We start from the raw sequence: 22,495 nt of genomic DNA on the forward strand, positions 1-22,495 counted from the left end.
CTCCCCTGACACATGGGAACATAAGGGGCCTAACTACTTTTTGGAACAAACGAAAGGGGAAAATACCATCAAAATAAATATCATCAACCTACCACTGGTGTTTGGTGGGCTGGGGACAAGCATTTCTTGGTTAAGGGACTTTGAATATTAGAATAGATAGGTGGTAGTCTTTCCTCCTCTCCCCTTGGCACCTTACTTCCTTACTCCACCTATGATTTTTCCTTAATTTTCCCCCAGAGTACTCCTTGACAACTAATATATCTTATATCTTTGTTATTATTTGTTTACTATGGGTCTTAACCTACTAATTTAAGTCTTATGAGAGCATTTGAATTTTATTTGTTTTGTGCACATCTGAGCCTAGAAGAGTTGTAAATAATAGAAGCTCAGTAAATATTTATTACTATATATAGACATCTTTTTGTTCAGGGTGGCACTAACAAAATCCAGTCAGAAAACTGGAGATGAAAATGAAAGCTACTGCGTTTTTAATCCTGAATTATGTGATTAACCCTTGAAGAGTAAAAGAAAAATTTATAAGGATGAGGAGTATTGGACATTATGATATGGTAATATTACTTCTAAGATAACATCGAACTTTTCAGTTCTTGTACAGAAATCAGATCTGTAAAATACTTCATGGGCCACTGATTTGTTCCATGATATTAGTAAGTATATTTTTTCTTAGAAAAAAAAAGTGCATCTAATTTCAAGTACTTTAAATACTATGTAAAAAATAGTACCTAATTTTGAAGCTAGAGTAATTCAATCAAATGCTTTTTTATGTAACCTATTTGGGAGATGGTAGAGCCTCACTACAGTTCTGTAGGTACAATAGCAGTATCTATAATCCAAAATTATCATTTTGGTTACATCGGTATTAAAGTTAACTGTAAAAAAGTACTTAAAATTTAGAAAATTTATCTTTTAGAACACAATGTTGAACATATATTAAAGATCTGAAAAACCAGAATGATAGGTACTTAGCCTGCTTTACTGAGCTTCATAAATTCATAGAAATGACTTCAAATATTGACCATTACTTTATTTCTTACATAATTTGCCGTTAGAAACACGAGACTATAATTCATAGATTTCATAATCTAAAAATATATGAAAGAATTTTCCTTTGAAATGCATCTCTACTGAATGTTTGAGGTACTCTGCCTGGTGATTTACGTTAATTGTTGCTATTTATACATTCAGACTTGCCGTGTAGGTCGCTGACTCTAACCATGCATTGCCCTGATGCATCGTTCTATTTACTATCACACCAAAGCTATTGCTCTTCTCCTCTCTTGGGCAGATTGTTTTCACTTAAAGCAATTCAGTAGAAAGTTAATCACAGGATATCTTGTCCTCCTTAAATTGGATTTCTGCAACAGCAACCAGTAATCTAGACAGTAAGAACATTCCCGTTCCTTTGATGCACACTAGAAGATAGTCATATCACACCCCTTTGCATCACACACTTCTTGGCTTCCTTTCTCTTACCCTTCATCTTTAACATAGACTTATATAATCGTCATATAGTCAACTCTGGATTATTTAGATAGTTTATTTCAATTATTGAACACTTGAAGGAACTATTGCTTTCAAAATCTTATTAACCTATTGTTTACTCTACGTTCCCTTTGCACATAAATAGGAATTTTGCTTACTCTAACTCAGCAGGACTTTAAGGTCAAAATAACTTATGTCCACTCTCCACACTACTGGAAAGTGTGAACTACCTAAACTGACCAAAAAAAAAAAAAAAAAGTCCTAGTTTTGCTTAGTCTGATCCTTTACAAGATCTCAGAGATTATAGATTATGTCTGAGAGACAATACTGAGACACTGAGAATGCAATGAGTACTAGCGGAGAAATTAGGAAGAAAGAGTAAGAAAATCTGAGTCCAATTACAGTGTGATTCCATTACGTGGCTTGAAATATTGGGAATTACCAAAACAGGAACTGAGCATTCCTTGTGAAGGTGGGTCTAGAGGGCAGAGGAGAAAGCCAAGCAGTTTAAAGTAGTCCCAGCAGAAAATCAGAAAAATCACAGGATACCAGATGATGCACTTTTTATTAACTTAGATTTTGATATATATTTACTAAGTAATCTAAAGATCTACAACTGCTACATGCTGTGGTGGTGGTAGTGGTGGTTTTTTTAAAGAAGTCCCAGTCTGACACTTTAGGGTGGTCTATTGTTTAGACTGACATTCTTCTGAAAACAATTTTTATATAACCAATATATCAGTCACTTAGTGTGATGGACCTGAAACCAGATTTTGAGAGGAGGAGAGAAAAAGAAGAGGGCTCCAGAGGTGACAGCAGGGAAAAAATCAATCGCCACCAAAGAAAGAAACTTTTTAAAGGGACAGGGGAGTCTAACATAATTTTGCTGAAGATTTGTCTGGCTTCATTAGCACCACAAACTTAAATACACATATATGTTTCACACACATACACACATAACACAACATAATAAAAAATACCTATTTTCATAAATATTTTCTTTAGCTAATTCCAGTAAACATAAAAAATAAGCATTTATAGTGAGATAATCTGCTATAGACTGGTGCTTGAGATTCACTTGAGATTCACTATATATAGAGGAACTATATAGATTCACAGAACATTCCTGAATATGTAGGTTCAGGAATAGATGTACTTGTATACCTATATATGCAAATATATATCAGAAATACATACATACAAATATATATGCAGATATATGTGTATATTTTTTTCCTAGTTTTATTGAGAAATAATTAACACACATCACTGTGTAAGCTTAAGGGATACAGCATGATGGTTTGTTCTGCATATATTGTGAAATGATTACCACAAAAGTTTGGCTAATATCCATTTTCTCATATAAATACAATAAAAAGAAAGGAAAGAAGAAAAAAACAAAAAAATTGTTTTTCTTACGATGATAACTCTTAGGATTTACTCCCTTAACAACTTTCCTATATATCACACAGGAGTGTTAGCTATAGTCATCATGTCGTACCTTATACCCCAGTACTTAATTTACCTCATAGTGGGAAGTGTGTACCTTTTGACCACCTTCCTCCAATTCCCCTCCTCCACCCTCCACCTCTGATAACCACAAACCTGATCTCTTTTTCAATGAGTTTGTTGTCATTGTTTCAATTCCACATATAAGTGAGGTCATATGGTATTCATCTTTTTCTGTCTCACTTATTTCACTTAGTATAATGCTTTCAAAGTTTATCTATGTCATCACAAATGGTAGAATTTCCTTACCTTTTTTATGAATAATAAGGAATAGTAATATTTTTAAAGAGCTCTATGATAATGAGCAATTTTAGGAACTGGCAGTAGAGCAAAACAAAACAAAAAAAAAAAACAAAACAAATCCTGGCATTGAGATACCAATGTTTGTATTAATAATAATCAATTACCACTAAGGTTACAAGAGAACAGATAGTAGGTTTTAATGGTAGTCACGAAGAGGTCCTAAATCTCTGGCTAAGAATCAATACATGAAGAAGAAAGCTTTCATATCTTTGTCCAACTTTGAAAATTCTGGTTTATGGCTAATTAATCAAGTTGGCTGAATTAACAGCAGGAGATCAATAAGAAGGATATTGTGATCTTCTAGTTTATAGATGATAGCTCATTATGAGTTTGGTATGTTTATGAAGAGTAGAAGCAGATAGCCCAGCATAATTTTCAAGCAGGTTGACACATAATGTAAAAACCTGGTATTTGTAATCAGAAGACCTAGGCTTGAGTCCCAGTTCTGCTGTTGTGTGTAACCTTAGGCAAGTCACTTAACCTAAGCTTCAAGTTTCTTAACAATGAATGAAGACCACACGAGAGAGCGCATGAAAAAGTACTTTGTAAACTATAAAGCTTTTTTTCAAATGTTCATTATTAATGTCATAACTGATCAGGACATAAATATTTATCATTTGGTTTATGCAATCCAAGATAATGAGATAGGAACTATTCACAGAAGGGAGGAGCTGACTGGGTACACATTTTATTTTCATAGGAGTTCTGTGAAAGAGTCTACTATTAATTTTTTAATTTACTAATTATCCAATGCTTGTGTAGTGCCAGGTGTCAGGAACAGCTTTAAGCACCTCACAAACAACTTACTTTAACTTCGTAACAAGCTCATGAGGTAGGTACTGCTGCTATCTTCATTTTACAAATAAGGAAATAGAGGTATTGAGTTTAGAACTTGCCCAGGCTCTTATAGTTAGCAAGTGACACAGCTGGAATTCATATACAGGCTATCAAGCTCCCGAATTCATGGGCTCAACCACTATATTTTATTTCACTAAAAGGCAATTCTATAGGGGTGCCTGGGTGGCTGAGTCAGTTAGTGGTCTGCCCTTGGCTCAGGTCATGATCTCAGGGTCCTGGGATTGAGCCCTGTGGTGGGCCCCCTAATCAGTAGGGAGTCTGCTTCTCCTTCTCCCTCTGCCCCTCTCTCCTCTCATGCTCTCTCTCTCTCTCAGATAGAAAAATAAAATCTTTATCAAAAAAAAGGCAATTCTGTTGCACAAAGATGGTATTATGAAGAGGTTTGCAGCTCATATCATAAGAAACAGAAAGTATCAAAAATAACAGAGAACTTCCATCTGGTACTTTCTGTATCAGGTCATATTTATACTTCTTTGGAAAATTTCTTCTAGGATTATTAATTAGTCATTGAAAATTTAAATCACCATTGAACATATGGTTAAATATTCAATTTTATGTTACATGTTTTTTTCATAATTTTTAAAAAGAATAAAAAACTTGAATTTATTGTGACAATTTAAAGAATTTTACATATTCTGCTTTCAAGTTGTAGACTTTTTTTTTTTAAGATTCATTTATTTGAGAGAGAGAGAGCAGGAGGGAGGAGAGAGAGAGGCGGAGAGAGAGAACCCTAAGCAGACTCCCTATTGCATGTGGAGCCCAATGTGGGCCTCTGTCCCAAGACCCCAAGATCATCACCTGATTGGAAATCAAGAGTCAGACACTCAACCAACTGAGCCACCCAGGTGTTCCTCAAGTTGTAGACTTTTTATTTTGTAGAACTAAGTATATCATTAAGTCTGTAGGAAGAAAGCTATTGTGAACACTGCTACATAAAATGACAGGACTAGTAATGAATTATTAGTAATAAAGTATTATTTATATATTGATGAAACAGAGTACATGAAGCAAAGTGAACACTTGAGTCCATGGGTAATTTTAAGGCCTGTGTTCACCTGAAGTGTGGCTATCTCCCACTGCTCTGGCCAGGCTGTTACAGCTAGGGATATTCAACAGAACTGGGAGGATAGGTTTAAATCAGCCATGAAAATAAGTATGTGCTTATTTGTCCTGAGCCTTAAAAATGTCAGGATTGGCCTAATGGATTTTAAGCAATAGTACATAGAGTTATCAAGACCTGAACCTAAAGGAAAGTTACTTGGCTGATATTTTCTACTCCACGTTTACTTTTTTTTTTTTTTATGGAATATGTGTTTATGGGAAAACAATTGCTGTATTTATTACAGACAGATGCTCAGATTCCGTTTCACAAGAGAATTGTAAGAGAAGGTGGGAATTCTAGAAGAGGATGGTTAAATATGTGATACAGAATCAGTACACATTCTGGGAACTAAACAAAATGGTGAGCAAGTGGTAATTCTGAAATTTATTTCCAAAGTTAGTTTAGTCGGTATTGTTTAGGGTTTAGGGAAAATGGGTTTTGACTGAGTCATGGACTAGTCCTGGCCTTTGGCTATAAGATACGATATAATCAATCAATATATGAGAGGGAATTAGAAAGAAATGAAAAAGGAAAGATAGTAGATTAATTGTAGGCTTTCAGCTATATGATTATGAGTTTTGGGTTTCACTCCTCACTAATGGAAGAATGTACCAAAAAGTTACTATATTATTTACTAATTTAAGAACCCTAATATAAAAGACTCATCTTAAGGCAGACTTACTCATAGGGGGATAATTCTGAAGGCAATTTAGTGAGCCTTGTATTTTGGCTTAAAAATAATGTTCTGACTCTGGTTCCTTTAAGAGAAACTAAACACTTCTAGAAAATTGAGAAAGCTGTATGTTGGAATTTCTTAGAAAAGATTACTGCTGTTCCAGTGAAGAGTCAACATGAAAAACCTAGGTGATACTTAATACATTTTTCATGCATTTGATGATGGGAAAGGTAGCCACCTTTTCTATCCTTTATAAGCTGAGTATAAAGTTGGCCATATTATTTGGATTTGGACTTTTTAACTTCAGTAGAAGTTCACAGCTATCTAAATTCATAAGAGATGAAGTCAGGAGATGACAGAGGTGAATTCAAGAATTTATTTGGAGCAGCCAAGTCAGCATACATAAATGTGAGTGAATCAAAAAGCAGAATAGAGATAGGGAAAGAAACTGGTTTCATTCAGTTGCAAAGAACATGAAAGATAGTATTTCCTATTCTCCTTCCAAATTCCATCAAACAAATCCAAAGTACTCTCAAGGCATTGCTGATATTGGGAACTATTCACTCACCAAGGAGTCAGATTAAGAAGGCTCTAACTTATCTCCTGCTTTGAATAGTTCAGAGCACTTCTGTTTACATTAACCTAGAAAAGCACTGCAGCAATGGCCTCTTCAGTCATGTACTAAAGAATCAAAGCGTAAGATGATCCATTAGCTTTATTTCCTCCCATTGCTGGGACTATCATGTTGGTTGATAGAAAACACTGAAATTATATCATTTTTCACATACGATCTTAAGAGAAAAGATATTATTCATCTTATTATTCTTGGTATCTTCTTGTAGATGTGGGTTTCTAAGGAAAGGAAATAAGTAAGTTTAAAAGTATACTTCAACTGTACTTCCAATGAATAACATCAACTAATGTCTATTAAGAGCCTACTATAGTGACTACACTTATTGTGGTGAGCATTAAGTAATGTATAAAATTGTCAAATCACTATGCTGTCCACCTGAAACTAATAAAACATTGTATGTCAGCTATACTTCAAAAATAATAATTTTAAAAGAGCTTATTATATGACAAAGCAGTATTCCCAACGCTATGCATGTAGTATCTCAGTTAACCCTTACGACGTCTTTATGAGGCAGATACTATTTTAACCTCCATTTTAAAGTGAGGCATGTGGGATTCATGAAGACTAAGTGACTTGCCTGAGGTTAATTATCTGGTAAGCAGCACAGCCAACGTTTAAAACCAAAAGAGCATGGCTCTAGCGCCTGCCTTATTAACTGCTATGACAACTTAATTTTTTCCCCCTAATATCCACTGCTATGGAAGTTTTCTTGGTTTATTTGTCACAAGTTAAGGTCACAGTTGCAGAAATATGTTCTAATTACCTTAACCTTTCTCCAGGCCCAAAACTAAAGAATGCTTAGAAAACAAGCACACAAAAAAATTTAATCCAATAGTACCAAATTTACAGCAAATTTTATATCAAAAATGGCACTTGTATAATAAAAACTTACTGAGAGTTTGAGAGCTATACAATTATTTGCCAGAAGGAAATAGTATATATATATATATAGATGGTCCCCAACTTATGATGGTCTGACTTACAATTTTTTGACTTTACAATGGTGCAAAAGTGATATACATTCAGTAGAAACCATACTTCAGATTTTGAATTGGGATCTCTTCCTGCGCTAACAATACGTGGTCGATACTCTCTCAGGCAGAGTTAGTAAGCCATTGCTCCTGGTCAGCTCACAATGACGAGGGTAAATAACCCATACACTGACAACCTTTTGTAGCCATACAATTATGCTTTTTTCACTTTCAGTACAGTATTTGATTACATGCAATATTCAATGCTTTATTATCAATTAGACTTTGTATTAGAAGACTTAGCTCAATTATAGGCTAATGTAGGTGCTCTGAGAACATTTAAGGTAGGCTACACTTAACTAAGAGGTTGAGTAGATTACATGTATTAAATGCATTTTTGACTCATGATGTGTTCAACTTACAATGAGTTTATCGGAACATAACCGCATTGTAAGATGAGGAAGATACATTTATAGCAAATGTAGTTTTCCACTGAGTTGGCTAAACAGATTTATATTCACTTTCACTCCATTACTCTAAGAACAAAACACTGCCTGATGATCTAGTTATAAACTAATTTGCTAATCCTTATTACACATTACATTCTTAGAATTTGGATCCTAAAGAGCAGAACACTTGCTCAAATAGATCTTAATTCAGATGTACTTGTAATGACTATTGCAAATGTAATTTGAAAATATCTAGAGTTCTGCTTCACACTAGTCCTCCAAAGGGGAACCTCAAGGGGCAAATAAAGAGAATATCTACCAGAGACTGCCATGATTCAACATGTATATTAGAATTATAAGGTGAAAATTTTCCTCATTTTGTAGGTACAAATCTGGGAAAACATTCAACAATAAATTAGGCCACTGCGTATGAATAAATAAACTGGCATGGTATAGAAAGAGAAATAATTTGGACTTTGGAGTTAGATATTTTAACTCTAATAATTATTGCATCACCTGGTAGCTGACTGACCTTGGGCTAGACAAGTGGCCTGAATCTCAGTTTCTTCTATATGTCAAATAGTGACAATGCCTTTCTTTATGGGGCTGCTCTAAGACTTTGAAAATTACATGAAAAGGATCTACCCAATTCATGGCCTAGGGGAGAGACTCACTATACTTTATCATTGCTGTTTGTAGGCTCTTTTAGCTGTTGGAGTCATCATACTGCATGCTGATGTCAGAGCCCTTTGTTGCAGGGTATTTACTAAACCAAATTTATACTCATTACATTGATCATCAGTTGGTAAGTTCTACTCATATGTTTATCACTATACAGCAAAGAAACAAACTTATTTAATACATTACTGTAGGATAGCAAGTTGTATTATCACATCTATTTACAGACTTGGAAGAGTTAAGAGTAATGTGATTTCAGTCATTTGGCCAAATTCTTAAGGGTACTAAAATTTCAGAATGGTTCTTCTAAAGATATGTTACAAAGAACTGTGACATCTTCCATTCCATCATTAGTGTCTCTTTTGGAATAATCCCAGGTGCTTAACACAAGGTCTATATCTTCTTCATATTGTTTACTTATTACCTGGTGGGGAGAGGAAGGTAGTTTGCTAAGAGTGGTCAATTCAGGGATCCAGTCTGAGAGAGCAGCAAATCAACACTTCAAACATTATCAGTCCCAGTGCCACAGGGAAAGACCGAAATCTGGAGGATGTTGCACTGCACACATTTGCATGCTCAAAGAGGTAATATTCATCAATTTCACACAACTCACTCGCCCCACCCCACCCCAATTATCAAATGTGCAATTCTACTTTGCTACAGGAAGGAAGAGACTTGGAAAGTTCTGGTGAACACTATCAATGACTCCTCCAATTAGGAAGCAGAACTGCAGGAGCTGCAGAGCTCAAGTTAGCAATATGGCACTGCTTCCTGGAAAATGCAGACAATTCCACAATACAATGGGTAAATGCTCAAATGATATCTGGAACCCAAAGAGATGGCTGCATACCTACAGGTATATCCTACATACAGTAGTAAGCAGACTACTAAAATATATAGCCCAAAAAATCAGTTCACATCACGAACAAAATAAACCCCTACATTTTACCACAAGAGCATCACAGCATCAGAGGTGAACTACCTACCTACTTTTCTTGGCAACATGAAAAACTAGAAAAGTGTAGGCCAAGCAATTATTGGTTGGAGTACATTTCTTATGTCCAAGAAAAATTATAATGACTCTATATAACCAATAAGATAGATGATCAACTTCAACATACTAGAAATATTAAGATCAAATTATATAGCAGCTTTACCAGCAATATCTATATATTATGCATAATGCTGAATGACAGGAGTGACCTTAAAGCTGTGTTCAGTGAAACAGACCATTATTGGGTTTGACATGTGAACGTATGGCAGTAAGCATAATCTCCAGGCAAACCTAAGTGAAAGACTAATCAAAAAAGTAGAAGGCAACAGGAAACAACAAGCCATAAGCACAGTTATATTACTACACTAGTAGAGATAAAGCTGACAAAACTCTAATGCCTCAAGTTGAGAAAATTTAGTCAGTGGTTCTTACTCTCTGGCCTGCACATTATATTCATTTGACAGACTTAAAATTACTGAGGCCTGGCCCTACTCCAAGAGATTCTGATTTAACTGATCCACTAGCCTGGAGCCCAGGCATTACCATGTTCTTGTTGGTGTTGTCATTTTGTCGTTATTTTGTAAAGCTTTCTAATGCATAGCCAGGCTCAAGAAATGCTAAACTAAGTCATGTAATCTATCAAGCTAAAAAATAAACTTGCAAGTAATGGGTTCTTCAGACAGGTATCTGCTAAATATAAAAGAACAGCATTTGTGCTAGTGGGGAAAAATTATTTTCCATGCATTAACACTTAAAAAAATAGCCATTCAGCACATGTTCACATCTACTTTCTTTAAAGGGAGATTTCACCTGTCTTTATAGCTACTGATTTTATAGTAAATGAAAAAATAAAATGTATCCATAAACTAATATAAATCACAAGTACACAACTAAATATCACGTTCAACTTTTTTTCTAAAGTATATCCCAGTGTATCTATGAGAAATTTTATTTATTGTGTAAAACCTTATCATCTGTACCAATCAATAGACAGTGACAGCTCTGTTGTGCATTCAACAATGAAATTAGTAAGTTGGTGGTCCCATAAATATATCAACAAGGGGAAAGTGACTATTCAAAAAAAAAAAAAAAAAGCTTGGCAAACACAAATTAGAAGTTAAAATTTTCATAATCTAACATCAAAAAGATATTTCATTTTCTCATAAATGCATATACTGTCTTTCTAGGATAACATATTTCTCTCCCACCTTAACATATATACTGTAAAATATTCATAGTCCATATGCAGCAAAAACGCTAAAAGTTAATCACCTGGTAAACTAAACTTGCACAAATTAGAGGATAAAATGATATTGAAATAAGGTATGAAGTAAGATTTAGTTGATTAAAGCAGTGAAAGTTATAAATGCCTATCATTCTTTGCTGGTTTTAGAAAAAGAGATCAGACAACCTGTGCAATATGCATCCCACATCCTCTTCTAGAGGAATCTTTAAGAAAGTCCACATTGTCTACTATGCATTAATTTTTGTGTGAGTGATCTTTTTTCATGGGGGAAAGGGATGTGAACTTAATATCCAGATCAATGTACTACAGTGTAGAGAAAGCATTTGAAGATATGAGAGCCCTGGTGCAGAGAGGACCACTAAAAGATTAAATTTTGGGGAAGTCTAGGCAAGAGAACGATAGGCTGGGGTTACTACTATTTCCATCTCTCAGGTACAGTGAAATCTCAGCTGTCCCTGGACAATACATATTTTGAAATTACTCTTTTTCAATCAATTTCTCATATGCAAAATTTTTGACCATTTTTCTACCTTGGCTGGCAGTATTTCTGAGTCAACTTTCTTCCTTTCTATTTCTTGACTAGACTGGAGCAATGAGGTGTCAGTGTGAGTCTTCCCTTCTGGGTAAGCAGATCCTTAGATTGGCAGAAGTGGGGAATTTGTGGTAGAAGGGAATTAACATTTCAGCCTTGAATGAAGAGACCCACAGAGGAAGGCACCCAAATTATACCAGCTCCAAGGGAGCAAGTAAAGAAGACACAGATAAAAAGAGTAAGGGACAAAGAAAGAGCCTAGGAAAGGTACCCTGAATGACTGTAGAGGAGAGAGCCTGCCCCAGAGCTTGTAAGCACCCAGTGGGTTATTCACCGAAGAGCACTTGGTTAGCTGGAGGAGTAGGGGAAGGAAGAGGGAAACAAATACTTTATTTTTTTCTGTCCTCGTCCTTGCATTAGGGGGCTGCTTAATTTAAGCAGCCTTGAATTGATGGTCTTTGTAAGAATTTCTAAGTTTACTTTAATGTTTTCAGAAGGTTAAAAACTTATGGCTTCAGATGCTTGAGTTTGGCTTTGTTTTGCATCAGATTTTGCCCTTGTCCTGACACAATTCAAATCCCAAGAGAGATATCAATTGAGACAATTTAAAAATTCACTTCTGGTTTTTACTTATATTTAAATATAATTTAAGAATGTCTTGCTCTTCATCATATTGTCAGATCTCTAAGATTCTAAGGTCTTCATGAGAAGCTAGAAGGTTTCCCTGTTCTTTAGGAAAGGGGAAAGGGCACAGAAAGGAGAACAATTCTTCTTGTTTTCTGTGGTTGCCAGCAGAAGCGCCTAGGAACACGTCCAAAATGTCAGAGCAGAGAAGGTGCCTCACATTAAGATGACTGGCTCACAACTACCATGAAATGAATTATGTATTTTATTCTGTACTTAAATATTTTTATTAGAATGGCCTTCCCTTTCAGTTGCTTTCAAGTTGGATGGGAAAAGATACTGCTTATGCCAAAGATATAGCAAAAACCCATTTTGAAGTACCTCAAATTCACACAGGTTTACTTATACTGTGGATTAAAGGACATGCCTTAAATGTACATACACTTACATGTGTATTTGAACATAGATATTTCCACTATAAAATAGAAACCCTCCAAACAGCCGAAGGAACTCACATTTGACATCTATTTTTAAATCAGACTTCTAATGAAAGTATGGTTTGCAGATGAAAAGTTTCAATATTAGGATACAGACACAGATAATTGAATTGATTTATAATGACTAAACTAAACCATGGAAATAAGCCCAGTTCCCCTATTCTCATTAACCTGAGAGTCCAGTCTATTCATTAGTTGTAGTGTGTGATTTAAAGTTGAAAAAGTAAAAAAGATACTGAAGGAGTTAGTATAATGAAATATTCTTTTTGAAATTTGAAAATCTGGTTGCATTCCATAATTAATTTTCCCTGTGAGCTAGGCCTCCAACTTAAAGTCTTCTCAACGGGATTTTTAAAAACCACCAAATGATAATCTTAAAATTGTTTCAAAAGGCAATTGTATAAAGTCCTCAGTTGATTTATACTTCATTGCCATTAGGAAAAGAAAATTTAAAACTACCCTACTTCCCACATTTTCTTTGAAAAAACTTGTTTAAAAATACAAATATTCAATTTTAAACAAATAGTATATACTGTTTCATTTATATAAATATAAAAATAAATAATTAGGTATCTTTTAGGCTCTAAACAAAAATGGCCATAACTAAAAACAAGTGCAAAAGAAAAAAGCTTTGATGTTACTGTACCTACCTTTAATGTGATACTATAATGTCCAACAAATGTTGCATTTATCCATGATCTTGAATGGGGATCTCCCAGGAATTCTATATGATATTGTTCAACATTTCCATCCAGGTCATAGATCACATATTTCCCTTTAAAAGGATCTGGGCAAAGTATCCCAGGCCAACTTCAAAAGAAATTATTTTTAATTATTTCAGTGCGTTAAGAAAGGCTGAAATCAATGCATCTGTTATAATCATATACCAAACTTTCTCCTTTGAATTTTAATAACTCACAAAACTTAAACATATTGACTTGCATCCTTTAAAAGTAGGATATTCATTTGATAAAAGTCATCAGTTGTACCTTTGTAGATATAGAAAGCTTTGGTAAAGTCACATATTTAAGATAAACATAAAATACAAGGATAAAGAATTATAAGACAAAAGAATGATTTCTAGGATCTGGAAGAGACATTTAGACACTGCTAACAGGAAAGGTTAAGATTCATGGCAAGTTTGAATCAACTCTAAGCAATAAGAATGCGTAATTACTAAAATGTTAACTCACTGGCAGAGCTTCTGATGGGGTAGGAGAGAGCTGGCATTTCCTGAGCCAGGGCTGCCCAAAGGGTACTGATAGCGCAGGCTGTGATAACATTGGAGATTCTAACTACTGTGGGACAAGCAGAAATAGAGCCCAGCAGTTCTATATTGCCCCTCCCTGCCCCCACCCCCATCTGCTCCATTGGTAGGAGACCAAATTTATAAAAATTTTTAGTATTGGAAGTAAAATTTATCCTTTACTAAAAATAAACCTTTAGGGGTATATCCTTTTGTGCCACAAACCTCTAGAAATTCTATTAGAAATACGTTTCATCTTTTTCTTTGAGAAAAATAAAATACATACACATTAACTAAGTTTTAACTATTTTACCAATCTTTCTGGCCTCTGACCTACTGTTTGGAATCTAAAGCAGGAAAGGAAGGCAATAAATAAAGTCAGGAAGCGGTAACTAAGGGATGCCAAGTTCTACCTCAGTTTGCAGCTCCCTCGTGAAAAAGAGAGAGTGAGGATCAAATCAGGAGATCCAGGCTCTGGCTCTGCCTTCTACCAGACAAGAGGCCTCAAGCAGGTAATGAGGCCTTGCTGTGACTCTGGTTCCTCAATGTGCTATTACAAAGTTCACACAAATATGTGCTTTATACATTTCTGGTTTTTGACAAATTAAAATATTATAAAGTGCCTTCATTATGAACCAAACTGTGTTCCCCCTCATCAAGTTCATATGTTAAAGTCCTTATAACTCCAGTACCTCAGAATGTGACTGTATTTGGAGATAGTGTCTTTTGGAATGCCCAACTGAGTTAAAAGGTGAGCCCGAATCCAACATGACTGGTTTCCTTTTAAAAAGAGAAGATTAGGGATTGCACTGAATGTATAGATTGTTCTAGATAGCATAGACATTTTAACAATATTTGTTTTTCTAATCCATGAGCATGGAATGCTTTTCCATTTCTTTGTATCTTCCTCAATTTCTTTCATGAGTGTTCTATAGTTTTCTGAGCACCCTACCAAAATATCAACTTTTTTTTCACAGAGCTAGAACAAATAATCCTAAAATTTGTACAAAACCAAGAAAAGACCCTGAATAGCCAAAGGAATGCTGAAAAGAAAGCCAAAGCTGGAGGCATGACAATTCCAGACTTCAAGGTCTATTACAAAGCTATAATCATCAACACAGTATGGCACTGGTACAAAAACAGACACACAGGTCAATGGAACAAAATAGAGAACTCAGAAATGGACCCTCAACTCTAAAGTCACCTAATCTTCAACAAAGCAGGAAAGAATATCCAGTGGAAAAAAAGACAGCCTCCTCAACAAATGGTGTTAGGAAAACTGGACAGTCACATGCAGAAGAATTCATCAAAATCCTAGAGGAGAACACAGGCAGCAACCTCTGTGACTTTGGCCATAGCAACTTCTTGCTAGACACATCTCCAGAGGCAAGGGAAACAAAGGCAAAAATGAACTATTGAGACTTCATCAAGATCAAAAGCTTTTGCACAGCAAAGGAAACAGTGGACAAAAGTAAGACAAAGGAAACAGTGGGCAAAAGCAAGACAACCAACAGAATGGGAGAAGGTATTTGCAAATGTCTTATCAGATAAAAGGCTAGTATCCAAAATCTACAAAGAACTTATCAAACTCAACACACAAAGAACAAATCATCCAGTCAAGAAATGGGCAGAAGACATGAACAGACATTTCTGCAAAGAAGACATCCAGATGGCCAACAGAAACATGAAAAAGTGCTCAACATCACTCAGCATCAGGGAAATACAAATCAAAACCACAATGAGAAACCACCTCCTACCAGTAAGAATGGCTAAAATTAACAACTCAGGAAACCAAAGATGTTGGCAAAGATGCAGAGAAAGGGGAACCCTCCTATATTGTTGGTGGGAATGCAAGCTGGTGTAGCCACTCTGGAAAATGGTATGGAGGTTCCTCAAAAAATTGAAAAGTAAAGCTACCCTATGATCCAGCAAATTGCACTACTGGGTATTTGCCCTAAAGATACAAATGCAGTGATCCAAAGGGGGTACCTGTACCACAATGTTTACAGTGGTAATGTCCACAATAACCAAACCATGGAAAGAGCCCAGATATCCATAAAAAAAAAAAAAAAAAAACAAAAAAAAAAAAAAAAAGCAGTATGTATATAAAATGGAATGCTACTCAGCCATCAAAAAAAAAAAAAAAAAAAAGGGCACCTGGGTGGCTCAGTGGGTTAAAGCCTCTGCCTTCGGCTCGGGTCATGATACTAGGGTCCTGGGATCGAGCCCTACATCAGGCTCTCTGCTCAGCAGGGAGCCTGCTTCCTCCTCTCTCTCTCTCTGCCTGCCTCTCTGCCTACTTGTGATCTCTATCTGTCAAATAAATAAATAAAATCTTTAAAAAGAATGAAATCTTGCCATTTGCAAGGATGTGGATGAAACTAGAAGGTATTATGCTAACCGAAATAATCAGAGACAGACAGTTATCATATGATCTCACTCATAATGTGGAATGTAAGAAATAAAACAGAGGAGCATAGGGGAAGAGAGGCAAAAATAAAACAAGATGAAATCAGAGAGAGAGAGACAAACCATAAGAGACTCTTTAGGAAACAAACTGAGGGTTGCTGGAGGATAGGTGGGTGGAGAATGGGGTAACTGGGTGATGGACATTAAGGAAGGCATGTGATGTAATAAACACTGGGTATTATATAATACTGATGCATCACTGGCCTCTACCTCTGAAACCAATAATACATTATATGTTACTTAATTGAATTTAAGTTAAAAAAATAAAAACTCAATAAAAAGAGATTAGGACACAGACATGCATAGAGAGAAGACCATGTGAAGACACAAGGAGAGAGATGCGTCTACAAGCCAAGAAGAAAGCCTAAGAAGAAATCAACCCTGCTGACAATTTAACCCGAGATTTCTAGCCTCAGAATTGTAAGAAATTAAATTTCTGTTATTTTTAGGCTCCTCAGTCTGTGACACTTTGTTATGGCAGCCCTAGCAAACTAATCATATACAGGTATGCAATTATATATAGGTAAGATATTGGTATAATTGAGAGGTAAGAAGAATGACACAAAAACATTTTTTGCCTCATTTAATTATTTAGAAACTAGATAAATTAGATGTTTAGATAATTTTAAAACCTAAAGGAAGCATACAGATCATGCTATAAAGAATATGAAATCACAAAAATGCAAAATCCATAAATTACTTGGGTTTGAGGACAATAGATGGTTGATCTTCTAATAAATTATCAATTGATATGAAAGTTACAAAGTTATAAATATAGAAATTTATCTACCAAACCATTGTAAAAAAGTTTTTATAGATCATAAATAACACAATCTAAACTAACAAAAATATTTCATGCTTAGTATTATTAATGAAAAAAGTTTGATTCCAGGAAATTAACAAATCCCAAGTACAGTTGCCAGGAGGTAGTGAGTTGGGTGCACCAGTCACCAGGGAAGGTGGAATGTGAGAACGGAGCAGATGCCTAGCTGTTCCCTGGATGCTGAGCAGAGTTCTTTGGCTCTTGGACCTCTCTGAGTTAGGGAAAGGAAGGTAGAAGGTCTGCCTGGCATCCCTAGATCATGGAAGAGGAAGGGCTAGAAGATTACAAATTGAGTCAGACTATGTGGAACCCAAAGCCACCTAATATTTTGGAAAATTGATAATGGAAAGTCAAGTAGAGGTTCAGGACCTAAATGAAGATCGCTATCTAACTCTAGTTATTAGGCTCACATCCCAGTATCATTGTTATTTGGCAACACTTATTGGGCTTAAAAGTGCTTAAAAGAAGCTTGAACTAGAGTTTATCTTTTTTTTTTTTTTAAAGATTTTATTTATTTATTTGACAGACAGAGATCACAAGTAGGCAGAGAAGCAGGCAGAGAGAGAGGAGGAAGCAGGCTCCCCGCTGAGCGGAGAGCCCCATGCGGGGCTCGATCCCATGACCCTGGAATCATGACCTGAGCTGAAAGCAGAGGCTTTAACCCACTGAGCCACCCAGGCGCCCCTAGAGTTTATCTTTTAAACCTACATTGGAAATCTACATTTTTGAAGGAACTCGCTCAAAAGAAGATTTCAATAAGCAAACAAATGACGAAAAATGAATGATAGCTGTATTGGAGATTCCTAACTTATTAGAAATCAAGAAACAGTGGGTCCAAAAAAACACAAAAACCCCCCAAAAAAACAAAAAAAGAAACAGTGGGTCCTCCAATGGATTAGTAACTCTTTGAAAAGAAACCAAACTGTGATTGTTATATTTGTTGACTACTCTTCTTAAAATGCAAGGGGCTCATGTTTAACACTAGGTTATTTGCACCTCACCAAAATTTTAATATAAAATTATAAGTAGATATAAGTACACCAATTTCATTGAGTGTAAAACAATCACAGGATTTCTAACACTTGAGAAGTGAAAGAAAAATATCTTGCCATTATTATGTTTGAGATTTTCTGACACAGATTCTGAGAAAACTTCTTTTACATAAAGCCTACTGGCCCCTAGAGTCTTCCATTTAAATTGTTACTCTATAAAATAAAATAAAAATTAAAAAAATAAAAGTAAAACTAGAAATGACTCCTAAAAACAATTACATGCCAATAAAAGAAAAAAGCTTCTGTTCATTATTTAAAACATGTCATATTAGACAAAATATTGCATGCTGATTTACAGATGAATTATGAAAAGTGTTGTCAAATGTCCTCATAATTGGGGCACATTAGTATTTCTTCCGGCAGTGTAAAGGAATTGTCTGACTCCTAGTCTGTGTGTTTCAGCTAAAACAGAATGTACCAAACTGCAGGAGAAGCTGAGAGACAACAGATGCAGAAAACATGATATTTCTCTCTATGTGCTTCATCCATCATTTTCTCTGACTCAGTGTAACTGAAGAAAGCTGATGTCCATTTTTTGCTTTCATTCTGAATTCTGAGATCCAAAACTGTCAATGATGACAGTGCACTGTGTACTTCTACTTCCTGATTTTTCATGTTAACATTGATGAAAAACTCTGAAGCGTTGTCTTGTGGTCTTAAAGATGGAGAGGGAGAGTAAGAATAGGCAACCCAATGGGAAGGTATTAGAATTACGCTGAGTGAAATAAGTCAAGCAGAGAGAGTCAATTATCATATGGTTTCATTTATTTGTGGAGCATAACAAATAGCATGGAGGACATGGGGAGTTAGGAGAAGGGAGTTGGGGGAAATTGGAAGGGGAGGTGAACAATGAGACACTATGGACTCTAAAAAACAATCTGAAGGGTTTGAAGAGGTGGGGGGGGTGGGAGGTTGGGGGAACCAGGTGGTGGGTAGTAGAGAGGGCACGGATTGCATGGAGCACTGGGTGTGGTACAAAAACAATGAATACTGTTATGCTGAAAATAAATTAAAAAAATGATTTTAAAAAATGACCCCCCCAAAAAAAAGAATTACAAGGAAAGTTGTGTGATTGATTTTAGAACCTGTGGTTGGTGGGAGGTAAAAATGTACATATACAACATGGACAAATAGATACCAAGTGTTGGAATCCACTTGGAAGAAAAGGAAAATTTGGGCACAACATGTAGCTTTGAGAGGAGTGCAAATATATCATGAAGAAACTGGTGTCATACACATTTCTCATCCAGTGGAAATGATCTTTAATAAGATAGCTATTGCCCTCAGCAGAAGCACAATTTCAGTTGCCATGTTTTTATACTCAATGAGAAATACGTGACTGTTATTTTCAAACTATGGTTTGGATGTTTAAAAGGAGAGATAGTTTTACTTGGGCCTCACTCTTTCGTGTTTTTTTTTTTTTTTTTTTAAAGATTTTATTGATTTATTTGACAGAGAGAGACACAGCAAGAGAAGGAACGCAAATAGAGGGAGTGGGAGAGGGAGAGTGAGAAGGAGGCTTCCTGCTGAGTAGGGAGCCTGATATGGGGTTTGATCCCAGGCCCTAGGATCATGACCGAGCTGAAGGCAGATGCTTAACAACTGAGCCACCCAGGAGCCCCCTGGGCCTCACTCTTAATCTGTGGGAAACAAAATGGATGAGTTGGAATCATCACTAACCGAATGTTGTATTTGCCACAAAATCTCTCAGCTGTACCTAACTACAGGGGGATGATAGGAAGAGCAAATTCCCCATCCTCTCCCCCCATTATAAGTATATTAATCCTTAGACAAAAGAATGCAAATAAGAAGTAGTCAAATAATATTTTATAAGACTGAAAGGATCTACAGAAATCTCAATTTATAAATTTCAATACTATATCTAAAATGTATTGCTGCATTGGCTTGTTAATTTAAAGGCATATCTTACCACTAAATTGTTTGTACTATAGTACATTAGAATGCAAATATATTTTCTATAAATTAACTTTCATATTTACCAAAAAGCTTTGTGAAATCTGTAAATATGCCCAAGGTAGGTACTTTCAATAGAAGCCTATTTTCTGCTTGACAATGTGTCTGCCCCTACTAGGGGAGATATGTACCATTATTTTTTACTTTTAACTTCTATGCTCTTTCCAGCTGAATACAATGATATCTGACTATTTTTTTTTTAAATGAAGGCTGCTTAATATTTTGAGGATAGTTTTTCTCCTCCTAGTACATACAGGTATCCCCACCACCAGCACAACAGACATAGCATAATCCAAAGACAAGAGGCTGCATATGTACTTTTTAAGTATGTAAGTGTGTGTTATCTCACAATGTGGAGGTAAATGTAACTGTTGTAATTTGATTTTCCACGGATTTTGCCCAGAGATAAAGTGCTTTTTCTTGACAATTCTTTATTTTTATTATATAAAGATTAAATATGCATTTCTAGATTCTGTATCAGTCTCTCTTTGCCTTTTTAAAGCTTTATTAGAGAAGGTCAACTGTTCTGGGAGAGAGTAACTCTGGGATGTTGTTAAGATTGTTTCTGAGCCTTCAAAGTTGGGTGTAAGGCCATGGGCTAATGAGAACTGACCCAGATAATGCTACCTGCTAAGTGTCTCTACAGCCAGCTAGCTGGTCTTTCCACTTGAAATTTCAACATCTTTAATATTGCTTAATTAAGAGCTGATGTTTGACTATGTTTAGTAGGTTAATTCTAGTTTTATATTCTGCTATTGCAATTTATCCTGTTATTAGCTTTCTATGTATCTGTAGCACTGAATAAGAAATATAACTAGATTTTTTTATATTTTAAGGCTATATTTTAAGCCTGTGCTCAACTATACTTAGTTCACAAAGAAGAATACATATTACTACTTAGCCAAATGCATTCTATTCTTTCCAAATAGAAAGAAGTAGATACAGCTGCATTTTGCAGGTATTTTGATGGTTCTAATCATAGATTAGAGATAATTTAAGGCCTGGAGTAAAACATGTTTCATTTGTATTTCAAGTCCTAATCCTCAGTTATAAGCACAAAACTGCAAAAGAAATTCCTAATCAGATTTCTAACATAATATTTCAGATATAGTGACAAGAAACAAATACATTTCTTGAATTAGTTATTGAACCTTCAGAATTTCCAATAGAAAATACAAACTCTCTGCTTTCAAAAATATTAATTTTAGATCTGAAAAATGATATGGGACTACAAACACCTTCATAAGTAACCTCATAAGATAAGCATTCATATTCATGTCTTTTAAGATATTTGTTTTTACATAGCTATCTAGTTTCTCTTTGTGCCCATCCTAATTATTTTACAAAAGAAAATAATATTTTTAATATTTAAATAAATAATACATATATAACATTTCACAGTTGATCTCTAGAAAAGTCCTCAGTAGCAAAAGGTATATATCTCAAGAGAGACTTCCACATTCGCAAAGGTATTAAATGTGTTAGTTCGCTAAGGCTGCCACAGAAAAATACCACAAAGTGAGTGGCTTAAACAACAGAAATTTATTTTCTTGTAGTTTTGGAGGCTTTGAATCTAAGATCAATAGGTCAGCAGGGATGGTTTCCCTTGAAGCCTCTCTTTGGCTCCCTTCTTGCTATGTCTTCAGATAGTTTTTCCTCTGTACATGTGCATCCTTGATGCCTCTTTGTAGGTCGAAATTTCCTCTTCTTATAAGAATGCCAGTCAGATTGGTGTAGGGCCCACCCTAATGGCCTATTTTTACTTAATCACCTCTTTAAAGGCCCTGATTCCACATATAGTCATTTCTGATGTTTCAACTTTGAAGTATGACTTTTGGGGAACATAATTCAGCCCACAATAGTAAGTGACAGAACAAGAACACAAATGTAGGTTTGATTTGAAGGTCTCTTGTCTGTATGTGTGTGCGTGCCTGTGTGTGTATATGTGCGTGTGTGTGTGTGGTGTGTTAAAGAAAGTCCATCACAGTCTCTCTATGACAGCAAACATTTTATATTCTTCATGGAGAACAGCTGACTGTGAATGGAAATGAGGTAATATGAGCCAGAGTATCTCAGCTTTGAAAATATTAAGTAGGAGAATGTAATGCAAAATAGCAAGGGATTCTGGGAAGATAGTAACAATGGTGTTACGGTTTTAAGAATCTCCTGAAATTTTCCTGTAAGTACAGGTAGAACAACTATAACAGCACAGCCAAAACCTGACACACAACATCTATAACAAAAGTAAATGATAAACTATCCACAGAAACTACCAAAATTGGAGCAGGCAGGTACAAACTACTGACAGTTCCAAAACCCACATATCACTAGCATCTGTATGAGGGAAAGCAGGAT

General features: G+C 35.4%; 1 protein-coding gene across 2 annotated transcripts in view; it reads right to left on the minus strand.

Moving 5' to 3' along the window:
- Positions 1–22,495, minus strand: part of LOC111155185 (zinc finger CW-type and PWWP domain containing 2) — an 81,420-nt gene that overhangs the window by 54,923 nt on the left and 4,002 nt on the right. For both annotated transcript variants that reach the window (XM_022515283.1, XM_022515282.1), the window contains exon 2: positions 13,227–13,386. In XM_022515283.1, the coding sequence (XP_022370991.1) occupies positions 13,227–13,386 (160 nt within the window). The remainder of the gene's footprint in view (positions 1–13,226; positions 13,387–22,495) is intronic.

The sequence above is a fragment of the Enhydra lutris genome, unplaced genomic scaffold (genome assembly GCF_002288905.1).
Source record: "Enhydra lutris kenyoni isolate GAN:26980312 unplaced genomic scaffold, ASM228890v2 scaffoldscaffold39, whole genome shotgun sequence".
In the NCBI taxonomy this organism is placed as follows: domain Eukaryota; kingdom Metazoa; phylum Chordata; class Mammalia; order Carnivora; family Mustelidae; genus Enhydra; species Enhydra lutris.